The following is a 19680-nucleotide window of genomic DNA, read 5'->3' on the forward strand; positions in this document are numbered from 1 at the left end:
TAAACCGGTGTTTCAGAATTGCAGAAATTGCTCAAACTATGTTCTGCAAATATGTAGACAAAACAGAGAGCTTAAAAGAACACTGAAATATTTGTACCTTAAAATTTCAGCTTCAAAACCATTTTGGTGCTTCACTGACCTATAATAGAGAGAATAGAGCCTGTCTTTGCTACTCTGTGCTCAGCACTGCAGCTCACTGAGCCCATCACAGTGGAACTCAAACCACTGACTGCATCTCTATAGCTCTTCACAGGGGTCATCAGGTAAGCACCTCCCCTTGTCAGTGTTTCGCTGAAGCCCATGACATCTCCAGAAGTCTCAACAGAAGTAGGGCCTTCCAGACCCACTCCCCTCCAAGCCAACTTTATACTCCTACCTTACCCTTAAGCATCAACAACCCTAAATTCACACTGGCCTCCCTGGTGACTAAGGCATGCTCAGTGCCACCAGTTTTTGTGTTGAATATATAATGTGACTGTCAAATAAACAGAATACTACTATAAATATAATTTCTATAAAAGTAATAACACAGACAAATTTTGAATGCTCAGAAATGTTTATTTAATTTTTTTCAACAGAACCAGTACCATGATCATATCCCCAGTTTAGAAAATATGTCTAATACTCTTACATAATCACGGACTATTTGTATAGAAAGGAATAAAAGAGTCTCATAAAATGCCATATGTTGACAAATGCGAGTTTCAGAAAAAGAAGGTTAGAAGCTCATGCTGATGGCAGTGGTGTCGTAGAAGTCCATAGACCTGCGTCGTCTCCTCTTTGAGTGTTTATCATCATCATCATCATCATCATCAGTGCATGGCTGAGAAAGTAAAAATAGTAACATTTTAATATCGGTTCTCATACATCAGCTACTCTGCTGTCAAACACCACAGAAACACGGATCTCGTTCTCCTGAAAGTCTGACAGTTTTGGTCAAATGACCAGTTTTTGTTGATATTCTAAGAGAAAGTAAGTGAACACAATAATTACACAGCATCTGAACTACAAGAGAATTCAGCTGCTATTTTCTAATATAGTGAACTTTTGTGCTAAACAGTGCAGGAATGTGTGTTTTCAGTAACAAAATGTTCATTATTTAAACAAAAGAAAGCAAAACAGAAAACAATGTTGTCTTTCTTTCAGATAACTTTGAGCTGAACTTACCAGAGCACACTGTCCTCCATTTCTCAGACACAGGTGAACCTGGCAGTGCAGACTGAATGAGTTGGAAAGACCAGTGAAGGTGAACATCCTGAAGGAGAAGTGGTCAGATAAGGAGACTCCATTCTGCAGAACCTGCACTGTGCCATCCTGAGGGTTAGGACACCTGGTGAAAGATCAGGGAAGATGAGCGTGGTGGGGGCAATGTGGTCAGAAATGTGAACACTGCAACATTTTTTACACCTCAGACCTGGGAATTCACAAGGATACATTTGAAGTGACTTCCCTCTCACATTTTTCATCTTTGTAATGAATCTTCAAACAGTAGATTAGATGGGATCATCTAATCAGATTAAACATGGGATCATCTGACTATTGTGTTTCGTAAGTCCTGTGAAACCAACTCAGATACAGTATGTGGTTAGTGATTACACTGTGTAAAGATTTTCCTCTTACTCATTAGTGACCAGATCCCAGCGAGCGTTGTAGTAGTAGTAGTTGTACTGTACATTCGGTGTGGCCCAGCAACTGTCCAGGACCGCGGTGAACTGCTGAGCATCAACTCCACTTATGCTCAAAGATATATAGATCTGCTGGTTTACTCCAAGAGTGACACTGCCCACTAAAGGACTGGTGAATAAAGCATCAGCGTAGGGTGTCAAACTGATCTGGTATGTGCCCTGTCCACTAGGCAGGTTCTTGCTGACAACACTGTAGAAAAAATACATAGAATTAATAATGTTTAACAAGGACACAGTGTCACTGATGCAAAGTACAATAGTACCCTCGTGTAGTGGTCCGTAACTGTGAATATGTGAGAACAGACCGTTTTACTGAGCCGTGAGTGAGTGAGTTTCATTCATTCATAAAGGTACATTAATTCACCATACTTCAAACAGTAATAAGCCTCACTAAAGGGTTACGTAATGTCACAATTAATTTCTATGTAACAGTAAGAAACAAGAACTAGCTTAAAGCATCATTCTTTTATTATTTTATATTAGTATATGTACTATGTATGTATATATGTATTAGCAAATTATTATGTACTTTACTTATTTAGTGATGTTTTTTCTGTCTGATTGCTTAATATTCTCTTAATTACTTATCATTACCTGCTCGTGGCCTGGAAGAGAGTGGGCGCATCAATCGTCTGAATGAGCGGATACACACAGGAGATACTAACATTCAGCCATCTGTCACGACTGATCAGACTCTGCTGATATGGGCCATTGAACATCTGAACGGCGTTCTTGTAGATGAAGTTAGTTGCATTAGTCTAAAAAACACAGATATAGTTTCAGACAATCAGAAATTCAGAAAGTATTTTTTCTACTACCATATCTCTCTAATTACAGAGCCTCTGTTTTACCTGCAAGATTGTGCCACATTCATTGTCGTTAAAACTGAACACCAGTCGGTCGTTCTGTATCTGTCCTTGGCATCTAGGATCGTTCAGGTGGAGAAGCTGTGAAGAAAACCCTTCCTCAAACAGCTGGCAGCGGGACAGAGACACTGACAGATTAGTTCCTCCACACGTCTCGACAGCATCTGAGACAAAACACAGTCAGCAGTGTCAAATATTGCCTTTGATAAAACATGTAAAACAATTTAAAAATGAGATTTTAAAAGAAACATTTACCAAAAGTGTCAGGATTGGGCCTTGGGTTATTGTCTGCACAGGCACAGCCGTAAACTCCAGATCTCACCAGACACACCTCATTGGTGGAGCAGTTCAAAAACACACAGGCTAGAGAGAGAGAGAGAGAGAGAGAGAGATTTACATCACAAACAATGAGTCATCATTAATAAAGGATGTGTCTCAATGTGTCTTGTAGTGCCCATATGTGTAAAAATTAGACTTTCACATGACATTAAGATATCAAACACTGTAATAAATTTGTGATTTTTACCATCAACACGGAAGGCCCATCGACCAGGCTTGCCGACATTAGTGCTTGTACGAAGGTTGGTGGTACTGGGGACTGAAATGTTGTATTGTTTGGTGTTGTCCACAGTGAAATAACCAGCCTAGAAACAATTATTTTTATACAAACAATCGAAGTATTAAATGCTACTGAAATTGTCTCTCATCTCAGAATGTAATGAAATATTTTATTGATTTCTCTCACCTTCCAGGCTTCAGGATCATTCGGCATGTCACCATAGTTGAACAGGACGTAAGACACGTCACTGTCTCCATCCGAGATCAAGACAATTTGGAAAGTCACCCCCTTCAAGAAGAAAATATATGTCACACACTGAACATTTGGATTTAGAGAATGAACTGTGTGGATGTGCACTTACCCCCACATCAGGCTCAAACTCCACATTACTCCAAGTGGCAACGAACACCCAGCCTGCAGTGAAGTTTGTCCCAGGAAAGAGCTGCTTAATTGCAGATGAAGCCTGATTTATAAGAGGTCCGCTTGTGGCTTGCTCATAGGAAATGTTGTTTCTTGTGTAAATGTCAATGTCAGTCCACAGTGCAGCAATGATGTCTGCACTGATGTATGGATAGTAGCCATCATATTCAGGGATGGTTTGAAAAGACACGAAACCATCCATATAGAGCTGAAGTAGACATAAAAATAAAAAAAAATAAAAATCTCAGTTTAGGGTGACCAGATCTGAGATGGTGAAAAAGAGGACACGTCTCGGGTTGATGAGGTCATGCCCCTTGCTGCCGTTGGATGCTTAGCTGCACCTAAGTATGCTTTTAGGTCCTTTACACCTTTATTTGCTACAGAAAACAAGGGAATTTCTTTTTTAATTAATCCGAGAACTAACATTTAAGTGTCGGCATAGCTGCTCGAAATGAGGGTAGGTACATGAGCTTTGCCTGACGTAAACAAGGACTACTGATGTGCAAACTGACCAATTAAATGTTTACAGAGAAGGTTATCGACCAATAACGGTAGCTCTACAGTGAGATCGTGCAATCAGAAGATTTTAGGCTTCTTCACCACTCCCCCTTCTCACTCAAGTGAACCAAATTGAGTAGGGGAGGGCGGGACTAGTTTGTGAATGAAATGCTTCTCGAAATTCTTTGTAAGCTCTAGAAAAATAAAATCCCGGACGTTTGTGAAATTCCGTCTGGACATTTTTTTAGGTCTAAAAAAGAGGACATGTCCGGTTAAAAGAGGACGTCTGGTCACCCTATCTCAGTTCCTTTAAGGACTGTATGAATTCTCAGAAAGTGCAACCACTTGTCTTTGACATCATAAACTGCAAATGTCTAATTTAACAACCAGTATTTATGGAATTCACACAGCAATTTCACTTTTAATTTGTATTTATATTGTCAGATATGATTTGATTTAAACAAACCGTGGTGCAATTGTATAATTAGTGTGGTTCGTTAGAGTAAGTGTGAAAGCACCCTTCCAAGTCTGATGTGTACCAAACAAGCGAACTACGACCAAATATCAGATATTATAAGGAATCAGACAAAATATAACCACACCTACGCCATAATTGTAAAAGGATCAGTGTGAAATTAAACCAAATCAGAACTAAAATTTAACAATGTATCGTGTTCTTGTTTGGTCTGGATCAAGGGAACAGAATTAAAACCCTGAACCTAATTTTAAATGAACACTGAGGGTAATAAGGTCTGTGATCCCTCTGTGATCATTTAACACTAATTGTATTTATTTAACACTTGCAAATATGCTGTGCGAAGCAAAATGATTGTTTGCTGGTGTTAATTAGATTGATCTCTAAATATGTATCTTTTTAAATAAAGAAAGAAATAGGTAATTTAATTATTTATTATTTAATTATTAAATTACTTCAGTACAAAAGTTTTTCCCAGTTGAATTCCAGAAGCATTTATTTATTTAGTTAGTTAGTCATAGCAGAACAACCATGTTATTGTAATATACTATATCAAAGTTATTGTCTGTCAGACATTTACAATAAGATGATGTGGTTTTTAATATTTATTTTTTTACATCTGCCTTTTTTCTACTTACATATAGTGTTGAGTATTGTCTTGAAGCGTAGGAGAAGGGCTGCTGAAGCTGGATCTGAACATAAGACCCGTCTCCAGTAAGAGCGTTCTGGACAGCCGTAGGTAGCACAGGAAAGAATAGCCCAAACGGTTCTGGAAAACACCCAGCAGCATGCCATCAGTTTTTTAGCACTAGTGTTACACTCTAATCATGGGGATGGTGAGGCATTGTGTTCTGTGCTTTAGTAAATATTAGTATAAACAAAAACATTTAGATATATTTCTTTAAATTTTAAGAACAAACACACACACACAACAACAACAACAATAACAACAACAAAGAGGTGCCCTAGATTCTGTACCGTTAACTTTAAAAGCCCAGCGACCAGGAACTCCAACATTGGTGGTTGTAGGAAGGCTAGTAATATTGGAGACTGGGAGTTGGAACTGATTGCTGTTGTCTGCTGTCTGATAACCGGCCTAAAAACAATCATTTAAATAAAATAATTAATAGAGCAAATGCTACTAAAAGAGAATAAACTCTTTAGAGTTTTAGATATGTGGAGTTCTTGGAACATTGTGAAAAAAACTTAAATTATATGTATTCAGGATCATGCGTCTCTTACCGTCCAGTATTCAAGATCAGTAGGAATGGTGACATACTGCAGCAGGGCGTAAGAGGTATTGTGTGCATCAGAGATCAAGACCACTTGGAAAGTGACCGCCTTAAAGAGAACAAAGATGTCAGATGTTGGTCTGGAGGCAGCAGCTCAGTTATAAGGACTGGCACTTACCCCTGTGTCAGGTTGAAATTCCACATTCAGCCAAGTGCCCACGAACACCCAGGTGGCAGAGAAGCTGGTCAAATTGAAGCTCTGTTTAATTACAGTTGTAGCCTGTTGGAGAAGGGGGCCACTTGTAGCTTGCTGGAAGGTAATGTTTCCTCTGGTGTAAATTTCTATGTCAGTCCAGAGTCCAGAGATCATGTCTGCGCTTGAATATTGGTAATATCTGTAGTAGCCATTATACCAGACATTCTCATTAAAATCAAAAGACAGGAAGCCATCCATGCTCATCTGAAAAAAAGACAAATAATCACGGATTTGCCTTTACTAAATGCTCCTCTTGATTACTCTTACCTTAGCCTTGAATGGTGCTTTGAACTGTGCTGAAAGTTACTGTCACAGTATACATCTTACACTCAAAATTATTCTTTGTTTTACTTACATATAATTGTGAGTAAGATCTACCAAAGTAGTTAAATGGTTGGCTGAGCTGGATCTGTTGGAAATTTCCCTCATAAATAACAAAGTGACCAGCAGAAGACAGAACAGGAAACAGTATGGTTGGAGCTGGAAGAAATTTGATAATAAAAATATGTCATTAATTTTGTTGAGTGATTCTTACAAACAGACCAGTTGTATGTAAAGAGCCATCCATAAAAAAATCCTGTTCCAGTGAATGTCAAATCAAAATGATTAAACACCCTTAGTATCCATGTCAATAGCCTTTAATCATAAAATCAGTTTGGAGACAGTGTGAAAGTAAATGTACCCAGAGGTGAACCGGCAACTTGGAAAATCCATCGACCAGGTATTCCAACATTGGAGCTCAAAGGAAGGTTAGTGATGCTGGAGACGTGAATGGTGAAATTTTGATTGGTGTCCTGTGTCTGTAAGCCAGCCTAGAGCAACATAATTTAAAGAAAATTAACATAGTAAATCAGTACACAGTAAAAATACTATTGTACTGTGCGCTATATCTTGAAATGTTATGAAAATATAAATATATATATAAAGAAATAAGAATCTCCTCCACTCACCAACCAGGGCTCTGGATCATTAGGAATGACCCCATAATTCATCATGACACAAGTGTGGCCTTCACTATCAGAGGCCAAGACCACTTGGAAAGTCACAGCCTTAAAAAGAGAGAGAGAGAGAGAGAAAGAGAGATCATCAAAAATAGTTCAGCTTTCAAGCAGTAACTGAAATGATATGGCTGTGGCTGTGATTGACACTTACCCCTGTGTCAGGTTCAAATTCCATGTTCAACCAAGTGCTGACAAAGACCCAGGAAGCAGTGAATCCAGTGTAAACAAAGTCCATTTGGTCTGTAACTGTCTGCAGAAGAGGACCGTTTGCGGCTTGCTCATAGGAGATGTCTCCTCTGGTGTACATGTCGAGGTCAGTCCACAGTGGAGCAATGATGTCTGTGTTTGAAATTGGGCTGTAGCCATCGAATGTGAGGGGTGTAAAAGACAGGAAACCATCCACGCTGAGCTGAGGAAGAATTCAGAGTTTACCTTCAACACTATGACTGTGTCTCATTTATGAGGCTGTGACCCAGAGACCCACAAACAACAAGGAAGTGTGTGGTATATTTATCGAATTCTACCCTACTCAGCCTTGAGTTCCCATTGTCCTCACATCCCAGGTTAATTTGAAATGAGATTTATAGACTTTTGACTTATGAATTGGCATTAAAAAACAGTCAAAACAAAATTACAGCACTTTATAAAGTAACTGACTGGGGCTGAATGTCAACAGTAAAATCTTCATTTTAAAATATTTTATTCTGAAACAGGAATAAAGTCAACATATAAAAAATAGCTCAATATTTACTGTTTTGCTCTTATTATTTATCCAAATAAACCTGGAACAACATTCTGCTCAGTCACTTACATAGAGTTGAGTGTACTGTCTTTCAAAGTAGGAGAAATTCTGCTGAAGTGGGATCTGTTGATAATTTCCATCCCCAGTAACAGCAGAGTGAACGACACCAGGCCCAAACTGAAGGAGTGGCGCAGGCAGCGCTGGAAGAAAATTGTTAAAATTTATGATCAAACACACAACTTCAGAGACCTCAGAGAATGAGAATCAGAGAATGATTTATTCTTTAAAATTTCTCTCAAGGTTTTCTCTTTCTTCAGTGTGGCGTTTTCTAACAGAGGACATTCTCAGTACATTCTGTAAATAAAGAGCTCACAATGATTTAACTGAAGGAAAGTAGAATGTTAGCTAGCTGACCTTGTCCTTGTGTCTTTTCCACTCCATCTGAGAGAGAGAGAGAGAGAGAGAGAGAGAGAGAGAGAGAGATTTACATCACAAATAATGAGTCATCATTAATAAACAATGTATCTCAATGTGTCTTGAAGTGCCCATATGTGTAAAAATGAGACTTTCACGTGTCATTAGACTATCAAATTTAAACTTAGTGAAAGGAGCTGAACATTTACAGAAGTTAATAAATAACTGTAAATAAATTTGTGATTTTTACCATCAACACGGAAGGCCCATCGACCAGGCTTGCCGACATTAGTGCTTGTACGAAGATTGGTGGTACTAGGGACTGAAAAGGTGTATTGTTGAGTGTTGTCTGCAGTGAAATAACCAGCCTAGAAAGAATCATTTTTACGAACACAATCAAAGTATTAAATACTACTGAAACTGTCTCTCATCTCAGAATTTAATAAAGTATTCTATTGATTTCTCTCACCTTCCAGGTTTGAGGGTCATCCGGAATGTCACCATAGTTGAACAGGACGTAAGACACGTCATTGTCTCCATCTGAGATCAAGACAATCTGGAAAGTCACCCCCTTCAAGAAGGAGAAAGATGTCACACACTGAACATTTGGATTTAGAGAATGAACTGTATTGATGTGCACTTACCCCCACATCAGGCTCAAACGCCACATTACTCCAAGTGGCAACGAAGACCCAGCCTGCGGTCAAGTTCGTCCCAGGAAAGAGCTGCTTAATTGCAGATGAAGCCTGATTTATAAGTGGTCCGCTTGTGGCTTGCTCATAGGAGATGTTGTTTCTTGTGTAAATGTCAATGTCAGTCCACAGTGCAGCAATGATGTCTGCACTGATGTATGGATAGTAGCCATCATATTCAGGGATGGCTTGAAAAGACACAAAACCATCCATATAGAGCTGAGGGAGAAATAAAAATATATATGGAGGACTGTGTTAAAGAAGTGAAGCAGTGGATGTCATACAATTTCCTTCTGCTAAACAGCGACAAAACCGAGGTTCTCCTTCTAGGTCCAACACCTGCTATAAATAATGTATCAGACTTAATACATAATTTTGACTTCCCTGTTCTCCCGAGCTCATCAGGTAAAAAACTGGGTGTTATAATTGATTCAGATCTATCATTTGATCAGCATATAGGTAACATTACAAAAACAGCTTTCCTACATCTTCGGAACCTCGCTAAGTTAAGAAATTCCTTATCCCTCCCAGATACTGAAAAATTAGTTCACGCTTTTATTTCATCAAATTTGATTATTGCAGTGCACTTTTATCAGGATGCTCCAGCGGAAACTTTATTAAACTCCAGCTAATTCAAAATGCTGCAGCCAGGGTCCTCACTAAAACTAGAAAATTTGATCATATCAGCCCAGTCTTATCGGCCCTTCACTGGCTTCCAGTTCAATTCCATATTGATTAAAAAAATATTTTACTAACCTATAAATCCCTACATGGTCTCGCCCCTGAATATCTGTGAGACCTCATCATGCACTATGAACCACCAAGATTACCCAGAATTCATAAGACTTCAGCGTTTTGTGCTCACAATTTCTCTTGTTTGGAGCGGAAGGATGTCTTTGCCTGAGCTCCTTCTGGTTTCCCTCCTCTCAGTCTGTTACAGTCAGATACGTCACTACACTAATGAAAATATTCACATGCTCCTTTCTTTGATGCACTCAACCAAACTAACTGCTTCCCTTTACTGTTTTCTGAGAAAGTGCTGGCCCACTGATGGAAGATTGTTTGCTGGATTCTCCCGCGGCTCAGACCAGACCAGACCTGCCAGCCTCTGACCACTCACCATGATCAACTACACTGAAGTAGAAATGGACTCAGATTACCAACACTGACTGATTCTTCCAATCTGATGCACTATTATTATGCCCCAAGATTGATGTCACTATTATTATTATTATTATTATTATTATTATTATTATTATCATTATCATTATTATCATTATTATTATTATTATTATTATTATTATCATTATTATCATTATTATTATTATTACTATTATTGTACTGTATCATTAAAACACTTTATTGGTGATAATTTAAAATTCAACCTATAGTTTGATCAGAGGAGGATGGGTCCCCTTTGTGAGTCTTGGGGTTCCTCCCAAGGTTTCTTCCTCCAGCCTCGAGGGGGTTTTTCCTTGCCATTGTCGCCTTCGGCTTGCTCGCATTGGGCTTTGATTTAAATGTTCTGTTCTGATACTAACTATGTGAAGCTGCTTTGTGACAACGTCAGTTGTAAAAGGCGCTATATAAATACATTTGATTTGATTTGATATATCTCTGTATGAATTCTCAGAAAGTGCAACCACTCGTCTTTTTGAGGCGATCTGTAATCATGATATGGTCATCTTTTATTTATTTTTATTTTTTTGTAAAGCCAAAATACCTATTAGACTACACCAAACTGTTCACACAGCAATTTCACTTTTAATTTGTGATTAGATTGTCAGCTTTGATTGGATTAAAACAAACCATGGTGCAATTGTATAATTAGTGGGGTTCATTAGAGTAAGTGTGAATGCACCCTTTGAACTCTGATGTGTACCAAACAAGCGAACCATGACCAAAAATCAGATATTAAAAGGCATCAGACAAAATATAATCATACGTATGCCACAATTGTAAAAGGATCAGTGTGAAATTAAACCAAATCAGAACTAAAATTTAACAATGTATCGTGTTCCTGTTTGGTCTGGATCAAGGGAACAGAATTAAAACCCTGAACCTAATTTTAAATGAACACTGAGGGTAATAAGGTCTGTGATCCCTCTGTGATCATTTAACACTAATTGTATTTATTTAACACTTGCAAATATGCTGTGCAAAACAAAATGATTGTTTGCTGGTGTTTATTAGATTGATCTCTAAATATCTAAAACATCTTTTTAAATAAAGAAAAAATAATAAATAAAAATAATTATTAAATTACTTCAATACAAAATTGTTCCCCAGTGTATTCCAGAACCATTTATTTATTTAGTTATTTAGTCAGTTAATTAGTCATAGCAGAACAACCACATCATTGTAATATACTATATCAAAGTAATTGTCTGTCAGACATTTACAATAAGATGATGTCGTTTTTAATATGTTTTTTTTTTTTTTACATCTGCCTTTTTTCTACTTACATATAGCGTTGAGTATTGTCTTGAAGCGTAGGAGAAGGGCTGCTGAAGCTGGATCTGAACATAAGACCCATCTCCAGTAAGAGCGTTCTGGACAGACGTAGGTAGCACAGGAAAGAATAGCCCAAACGGTTCTGGAAAACACCCAACAGCATGCCATCAGTTTTTAGCACTAGTGTTACACTCTAATCACGGGGATGGTGAGGCATTGTGTTCTGTGCTTTAGTAAACATTAGTACAAACCGGATTCCAAAAGTTGGGACACTAAACAAATTGTGAATAAAAACTGAATGCAATGATGTGGAGATGGCAAAGGTCAATATTTTATTCGTAATAGAACAGAGATGACAGATCAGAAGTTTAATTTGAGTAAATGTAACATTTTAAAGGAAAAATATGTTGATTCAAAATTTCACAATGTCAACAAATCCCAAAAAAGTTGGGACAAGTAGCAATAAATGGCTGGAAAAAGGAAATGGAGCATATAATGAACAGCTGGAAGACCAATTAACACTAATTAGGTCAATTGAAAACATGATTGGGTATAAAAAGAGCTTCTCAGAGTTTCAGTGTCTCTCTGAAGCCAAGATGGTAAGAGGATCACCAATCCCACCATTGTTGAGCAGAAAGATAGTGCAGCAATACCAGAATGGTGTTACCCAGCGTAAAATAGCAAAGACTTTTAAGTTATCGTCATCAACCGTGCATAACATCATCAAAAGATTCAGAGAATCTGGAACAATTGCTGTGCGTAAGGGTCAAGGCCGTAAAACTCTACTGGATGCTCGTGATCTCTGGGCCCTTAAACATCTCTGCACCTCAAACAGGAATGCCACTGTCAAGGAAATAACAGAATGGGCTCAGGAATATTTCCAGAAAGCATTGTCAGTGAACACAATCCACTGTGCCATCCGCCTTTGCCAGCTGAAACTCTACAGTGCAAAGAGGAAGCCATTTCTAAGCAAGCTCCACAAGCTCAGACGTTTGCACTGGGCCAGGGGTCTTTTAAAATGGAGTGTGGCAAAATGGTAGACTGTTCTGTGGTCAGATGAGTCAAGATTTGAAGTTCTTTATGGAACTGGGACGCCATGTCATCCGGACAAGAGAGGACAAGAATAACCCAAGATGTTATCAGCGCTCCGTTCAGAAGCCCGCATCACTGATGGTATGGGGTTGCATGAGTGCTTGTGGCATGGGCAGCTTGCATGTCTGGAAAGGCACCATTAATGCAGAGAAATATGTTCAGGTTCTAGAACAACATATGCTCCCATCTAGACGTATCTCTTTCAGGGAAGACCCTGCATTTTTCAACAAGATAATGCCAGACCACATTCTGCAGCAATCACAACATCATGGCTACGTAGGAGAAGGATCCGGGACTGAAATGGCCAGCCTGCAGTCCAGATCTTTCACCTATAGAGAACATTTGGTGCATCATAAAGAGGAAGGTGCGACAAAGAAGGCCCAAGACGACTGAACAGTTAGAGGCCTGTATTAGACATGAATGGGAGAGCATTCCTATTTCTAAACTTGAGAAACTGGTCTCCTCTGTCCCCAGACGTATGTTGAGTGTTGTAAGAAGAAGGGGGGATGCCACACAGTGGTAAAAAATGACATTGTCCCAACTTTTTTGGGATTTGTTGACGCCATGAGATTTTGAAACAACATATTTTTCCCTTAAAATGATACATTCCCTCAGTTTAAAATTTTGATCTGTGATTTGTGTTCTATTCTGAATAAAATATTAGATGTTGGCACCTCCACATCATTGCATTCAGTTTTTATTCACAATTTGTTTAGTGTCCCAACTTTTGGGAATCCGGTTTGTAACTATCATTGCAATAAAAGGTTGTATAAACAAGAATATTTAGACAGCGAATAAAATGTCACTGTATCTTTACTTTAGAAATAAAAAATACACACAACAACAGCAAAGACCCCAAAGAGGTGCCCTAGATTCTGTACCGTTAACTTTAAAAGCCCAGCGACCAGGAACTCCAACATTGGTGGTTGTAGGAAGGCTAGTAATATTGGAGACTGGGAGTTGGAACTGATTGCTGTTGTCTGCTGTCTGATAACCGGCCTAAAAACAATCATTTAAATAAAATAATTAATAGAGCAAATGCTACTAAAAGAGAATAAACTCTTTAAAGTTTTTGGATATGTGGAGTTCTTTAAACATTGTGAAAAAAACTTAAATTATATATATACAGGATCATGCTCCTCTTACCACCCAGTATTCAAGATCAGTAGGAATGGTGACATACTGCAGCAGGGCGTAAGAGCTACTGTCTGCACCAGAGATCAAGACCACTTGGAAAGTGACCGCCTTAAAAGAACAAAGATGTCAGATGTTGGTCTTGAGGCAGCAGCTCAGTTATAAGGACTGGCACTTACCCCTGTGTCAGGTTCAAATTCCACATTCTGCCAAGTGCCCACGAACACCCAGGTGGCAGAGAAGCTGGTCAAATTGAAGCTCTGTTTAATTACAGTTGTAGCCTGTTGCAGAAGGGGGCCACTTGTAGCTTGCTGGAAGGTAATGTTTCCTCTGGTGTAAATTTCTATGTCAGTCCAGAGTCCAGAGATCATGTCTGCCCTTAGATATTGGTAATATCTGAAGTAGCCATTATACCAGACATTCTCATTAAAATGAAAAGACAGGAAGCCATCCATGTTCATCTGAATAAAATACAAATAATTGCCAATAAATTTCTAATTACTGCATGAAAGAAAGTCAGGTGCATTTCTGTATTTTGTATATTCCTTTAAAAATTGCTCATGTCACAGGATAAAGCTCTATTTGGACAGGATAAGTGATAAGTAGTCATTACCAGAGTATCTCGTTGGTTTTTATTCTGTCTGAATAGACATTTCAGTCATTTTTTCTGAATGCATGCTCACGTTTCGGGAAAGATCTTACCTACTGTAAAATGAGCAGGTTATATTTATTGCATCTGTATTCACATACATGGGAATAGTCCATTATATTCCTGGGTTTTGTTGTAGGTTTTCTTGAAAATGAAGGATGTATTTTGTAATGAAATAATTATACGGTTCAATACAAGGTTAAGCTCAGCTGCTGGATGAGGCACCACACTCAAAGTGGTCACCACACTATGGTTATGTATCTGACCAAAGCCTTGGGAAGAAGAGGAATAACGGATGACCGCTGCTGCAACACGACCAAGCCAATGGCTCTAGAAAGCCCCATGATCTGTGCGTCTGGGAGGTCCTCATCTCACATCATTCCATCATCACCTCCAAGGAGAAAGTAAAGTCACATGGTTTTATTTCTTAGCTCAGAGTTTGGTCTTTTTAGCTCAGAGTTTATTTCTGGGATAATTTATAGCCTGCTTTTAGAATTTAGTGTAGTTATCATAGAGAAACTCCTTGATGTTTTTGATCTTCCCTCCTTCTTCTCAGGTGTCTCTGTATTCCATAATATTATTTGGAGGTATAATGAAATTGGCATATTTAACTTTACATTTAAAAAATCAGCTGTGTTGGCTAAACCAGTCCTTGGTTATTTGTGTGTGTGATGTTTTAGAGGCTTAAATTTGGTCATGTTCAATTTTAGGGCCAAGAACCCTTCAGAGGATCAAATCCAATAAAGATAATCTAATTTGCCTTTACTAAATACTCCTCTTGATTACTTTTACCTTAGCCTTGAATGGGGCTTTGAACTGTGCTGAAAGTTACTGACACAGAATACATCTTACACTGAAAATAAGTCATTGTTTTACTTACATATAATTGTGAGTAAGATCTACCAAAGTAGTTAAATGGTTGGCTGAGCTGGATCTGTTGGAAATATCCATCATAATGAAGATCAAGGTGATCAGCAGAAGACAGAACAGGAAACAGTATGGTTGGAGCTGGAAGAAATATGATAATATAAATAGTTCATTAATTTTGTTGAGTGATTACAAACAGAGCAGTTGAATGTAAGGAGCCACCCATAAATCCTGGTCCAGTGAACAAAATTAGCTGGGATTTAAACTGATTTTAAAGTAAATGGTAAAGGACTCTTAGTTTTCTGGATGCACTGATTAAACACCCTTAGTATCCATATCAATGGTGTGGAGCCTTTAATCATAAAATCAGTTTGGAGACAGTGTGAATGTAAATGTACCCAGAGGTGAACCGGCAACTTGGAAAATCCATCGACCAGGTATTCCAACATTGGAGCTCGATGGAAGGTTAGTGATGCTGGGGACGTAAATGGTGAAATTTTGATTGGTGTCCTGTGTCAGTAAGCCAGCCTAGAAAAATATAAAAATTAACCTAGTAAATCAGTACATAATAAATACTATTGAACTGTGCTGCTATAGCTTGAAATGTTATGAAAATTAAAAAGAAAATTAAAAGAAATAAGAATCTCCTCCACTCACCAACCAGAGCTCTTGATCATTAGGAATGACCCCATAATTCATCATGACACAAGTGTGGCCTTCATTATCAGAGGCCAAGACCACTTGGAATGTCACGGCCTTAAAAAGAGAGAGAGAGAGAGATCATCAAAAATAGTTCAGCTTTCAAGCAGTAACTGAAATGATATGGCTGTGGCTGTGATTGACACTTACCCCTGTGTCAGGTTCAAATTCCATGTTCAACCAAGTGCTGACAAAGACCCAGGAAGCAGTGAATCCAGTGTAAACAAAGTCCATTTGGTCTGTAACTGTCTGCAGAAGAGGACCGTTTGCGGCTTGCTCATAGGAGATGTCTCCTCTGGTGTACATGTCGAGGTCAGTCCACAGTGGAGCAATGAGGTCTGTGTTTGAAATTGGGATGTAGCCATCGAATGTGAGGGGTGTAAAAGACAGGAAACCATCCACACTGAGCTGAGGAAGAATTCAGAGTTTACCTTCAACACTATGACTGTGTCTCATTTATGAGGCTGTGACCCCGGGACCCACAAACAACAAGGAAGTGTGTGGTATATTTATCGAATTCTACCCTACTCAGCCTTGAGTTGCCATTGTCCTCACATCCCAGGTTAATTTGAAATGAGATTTATAGACTTTTGACTTATGAATTGGCATTAAAAAACAGTCAAAACAAAATTACAGCACTTTATAAAGTAACTGACTGGGGCTGAATGTCAACAGTAAAATCTTCATTTTAAAATATTTTATTCTGAAACAGGAATAAAGTCAACATATAAAAAATAGCTCAATATTTACTGTTTTGCTCTTATTATTTATCCAAATAAACCTGGAACAACATTCTGCTCAGTCACTTACATAGAGTTGAGTGTACTGTCTTTCAAAGTAGGAGAAATTCTGCTGAAGTGGGATCTGTCGATAATTTCCATCCCCAGTAACAGCAGAGTGAACGACACCAGGCCCAAACTGAAGGAGTGGCGCAGGCAGCGCTGGAAGAAAATTGTTAAAATTTATGATCAAACACACAACTTCAGAGACCTCAGAGAATGAGAATCAGAGAATGATTTATTCTTTAAAATTTCTCTCAAGGTTTTCTCTTTCTTCAGTGTGGCGTTTTCTAACAGAGGACATTCTCAGTACATTCTTTAAATGAAAAGCTCACAATGATTTAACTGAAGGAAAGTAGAATGTTAGCTAGCTGACCTTGTCCTTGTGTCTTTTCCACTCCATCTGAGAGAGAGAGAGAGGGAGGGATGGAGAGAGAGAGAGAGAGAGAGAGAGAGAGAGAGAGAGAGAGAACAATGTGTTGTATTCTTTTGAGTCACTTCTGCACCATCTCCGATATTAAAAAAGAAAATCATTATAGAAATATACTAAAACTGAATGTATAACTTCACATGACCTTTAACCACTCTATTTAATAAAGGTCAGCACATTGACTCACTCAAACAGAGCAGAACGACCAAACACAGCGGAAGTGGAAAATTCATTCTGAAAAGACAACCTACAACACAGGAAAAAGAAGAAAGAGAGAGAGAGAGAGAGAGAGAGAAAGAGAGAGAGAGAAAGAGAGAGAGACTTACAACAACTATGAGCATTCAGATTCATTGAAATGTTCACCTGCTCGTGAAAGTGTGTAAAGTGTGTGTAATGACAGAAACATGCTGAAGGTGTTATCTGGCAGGATTCCACTTAAATTAATAGTAGCTACACATTCATTAAAAGGTTTGAACTAAGTATTAAAAGAATACATTTAAATAATCAGAGAAAATTTCACTCAGCAAGTAGTGGTCTTCCTAATGCAGCCTGATATTCAGACATCCATTAACTAATGGGCATTTGACTCAAATATTAATGTAAGATGATTTTTTAAGGTTTAAAATGATCAATCTTCTAAATAAGCATAATTCATTCATTCATTCATTATCTGTAAGCGCTTATCCAATTCAGGGTTGCGGTGGGTCCAGAGCCTACCTGGAATCATGGGGCGAAATGCGGGAACACACTCTGGAGGGGGCGCCATTCCTTTACAGGGCTTACACACTCACACCTACGGACACTTTTGAGTCGCCAATCCACCTACCAACGTGTGTTTATTAAATAAGCATAATGATAATTACAATAAATTCACAAACAGAATTATGGTTAAAGTATAAAACGTTTCTAAAAATTATATGTGTTGTGAGCTAGTGTGAAAAACAAAGTTTGTTTCCAGATATTGAATATGGCTGAACTGTATTAGATGGAACCTCAAATAATATGGGACTGCCACAAGGAGAGATGTGGAAAGGATTAAACCAATGCACCCAAAAACTGAATATCCCACTTATTGGTACTTGCCAAAAAACTCACTTTCTAAAAAAGTCTGTTCATACGCAGTGTTGATGAATTTGAATTTGTTTTCGATAACATCCATATTACTCATAGATTACGTGTAGTTTGCTTGAGTTTATGAAGAATTTATGGATGATGCAAGTCAATTCATGAAAAATGTTAAAAAATCCTAACAAAATAGTACTTTTCTAAATGAGGGTTTGAATTTAAACTTATTTATTGATATTTTCCACAGACCATCTTTATTTTTCACTAAGATATATCTACAAATTAAGTCCATTTATTTTTTATTGAGTTTAATGAAAAACAGATTAATTGAATGTCTTACCAGATTAAAGATTACCAGTGCTGTGTGTAGAGCAGCTATCTACAGGCCACCTGATGAGAAGGGCATCATTTTGGGTTATATACACTCTGATACAATAGCAAATGTATGCAGGTATTTACCAAGAGGAACCTGTTAAACATGGATAAAAAATACTTTCAGTTTTGATTAAAACAGCCAAGCTTCTACCCGAATCAAGCTTGAATTTAAGTATGAAATTTCTCCTGTTTATCTTCTTTGTTTCACTCTAGAAGTTTAGCTGGAGGCACACAGGTTCTCGTTTAGTTTCATTAAAGATACAGTTTCACTGGTCAAATTACACATTTTCTTGAATGAATTGCTAAATGAAAATATATACTTCCTCGAGAGATTTTTAATTATATATTATATGAAGACATATGCAAAATGTCAACAAAAGTCACACATTTAAAAATCTTTCCTTGATGTGGTTGTGTACTTAATAATTATAGAAAAAATAAAACAATTATAAGTTTTTTCATTTATTATGGTTTTAATTGCACTTGTTAACCCATTCTTATTTCATGACCTTTAAAGAATTTGCATAAAACATGTAGAGTTGTATTGATGTAAGTTGCTGTAGAAAAAAAATATTATTTCTCCTCTCCTAAAATATTTTTATATTGTTACACTTATATAGCGCCTTTCTAGATACCCAAGGACGCTTTACAATCTACACTGCTCAGAACACTCAATTCACACACACACTGGTGAGAAGCGGCAGCCAAACGCGCACAGCGTACTCTCAACCAGAAACGACCGTCCACCTGGAGGACTGCATCGGGCACTAGGATTTCACCCAGGACAGAGCGCCAATCCATATCTGGGCACACACACACACTCATTAACTCACAAACCAGGACAGTTATTAGACAGAAGCCAATTCACCTACCCCTCCATGTTTTTTTGGACTGTGGAAGGAAACCGGAGACCCCGGAGGAAACCCACGCAGATACGGGGAGAACATGGAAACTCCACCCAGATGGGACTTGAACCCAAGATCCCAGTGCTGGGAGGCGAACATGCTAACCACCAAGCCACCCAAAATATGCATTTATAAATTATAATATTATATTCCTTGTACATCTGTGTCATGTCAGATAACATTTAACATCAAATGTCTGCTTTAAGTATATAAATAGTCAAAGAAAGCCAAAGTAAAAGATGCAGCGTGTGGTTTATATTCTTTCCTGTAAAAAGCAGTATTTTGTGTTGAGGTGAGCAAAAGAATTATAAATCACAGCACAGCATTTACTGAGCTACCAGTTTACATCTACTTCAAGCCTGTACTCACTGGCCACTTTATCGGAAACATT

At 38.1% G+C, this 19680-nt stretch overlaps 1 protein-coding gene across 1 annotated transcript; it reads right to left on the reverse strand.

Annotated features, from left to right (window-relative positions):
• Positions 1 to 552: 552 nt before the first annotated feature.
• LOC136692438 (uncharacterized) lies at positions 553 to 18397 on the reverse strand. The gene is made up of 34 exons (XM_066665845.1): positions 18350 to 18397; positions 17132 to 17191; positions 16891 to 16917; positions 16546 to 16676; positions 15886 to 16143; positions 15694 to 15792; positions 15435 to 15564; positions 15050 to 15177; positions 13700 to 13981; positions 13533 to 13631; positions 13268 to 13385; positions 11306 to 11436; positions 8793 to 9059; positions 8618 to 8719; positions 8399 to 8516; positions 8149 to 8175; positions 7804 to 7934; positions 7144 to 7401; positions 6942 to 7040; positions 6674 to 6803; positions 6347 to 6471; positions 5914 to 6195; positions 5746 to 5844; positions 5482 to 5599; positions 5142 to 5272; positions 3472 to 3738; positions 3297 to 3398; positions 3078 to 3195; positions 2807 to 2914; positions 2537 to 2715; positions 2280 to 2443; positions 1621 to 1875; positions 1168 to 1330; positions 553 to 823 (listed from the first exon to the last, which is right to left on the reverse strand). The coding sequence occupies exons 2-34, from the start codon at positions 17175 to 17177 to the stop codon at positions 719 to 721; spliced, it is 4797 nt and encodes a 1598-aa protein (XP_066521942.1). The 5' UTR covers positions 17178 to 17191; positions 18350 to 18397; the 3' UTR covers positions 553 to 718.
• Positions 18398 to 19680: the final 1283 nt, after the last annotated feature.

This window comes from Hoplias malabaricus, chromosome 3, assembly GCF_029633855.1.
Source record: "Hoplias malabaricus isolate fHopMal1 chromosome 3, fHopMal1.hap1, whole genome shotgun sequence".
Classification (NCBI taxonomy): Eukaryota; Metazoa; Chordata; class Actinopteri; order Characiformes; family Erythrinidae; genus Hoplias; species Hoplias malabaricus.

Bases quoted from the DNA above. Each gene is read 5' to 3' on its own strand.
- LOC136692438 (XM_066665845.1), bottom strand. From the start codon at position 17,177: ATGAATTTTCCACTTCCGCTGTGTTTGGTCGTTCTGCTCTGTTTGA. The intron at 13,386-13,532 runs GTAAGAGGAGCA...GATTGTTTTTAG, and splicing joins CTGATCTTGAATACTGGGTG to GCCGGTTATCAGACAGCAGA. The intron at 2,716-2,806 runs GTAAATGTTTCT...GTTTTGTCTCAG, and splicing joins GCCCAATCCTGACACTTTTG to ATGCTGTCGAGACGTGTGGA.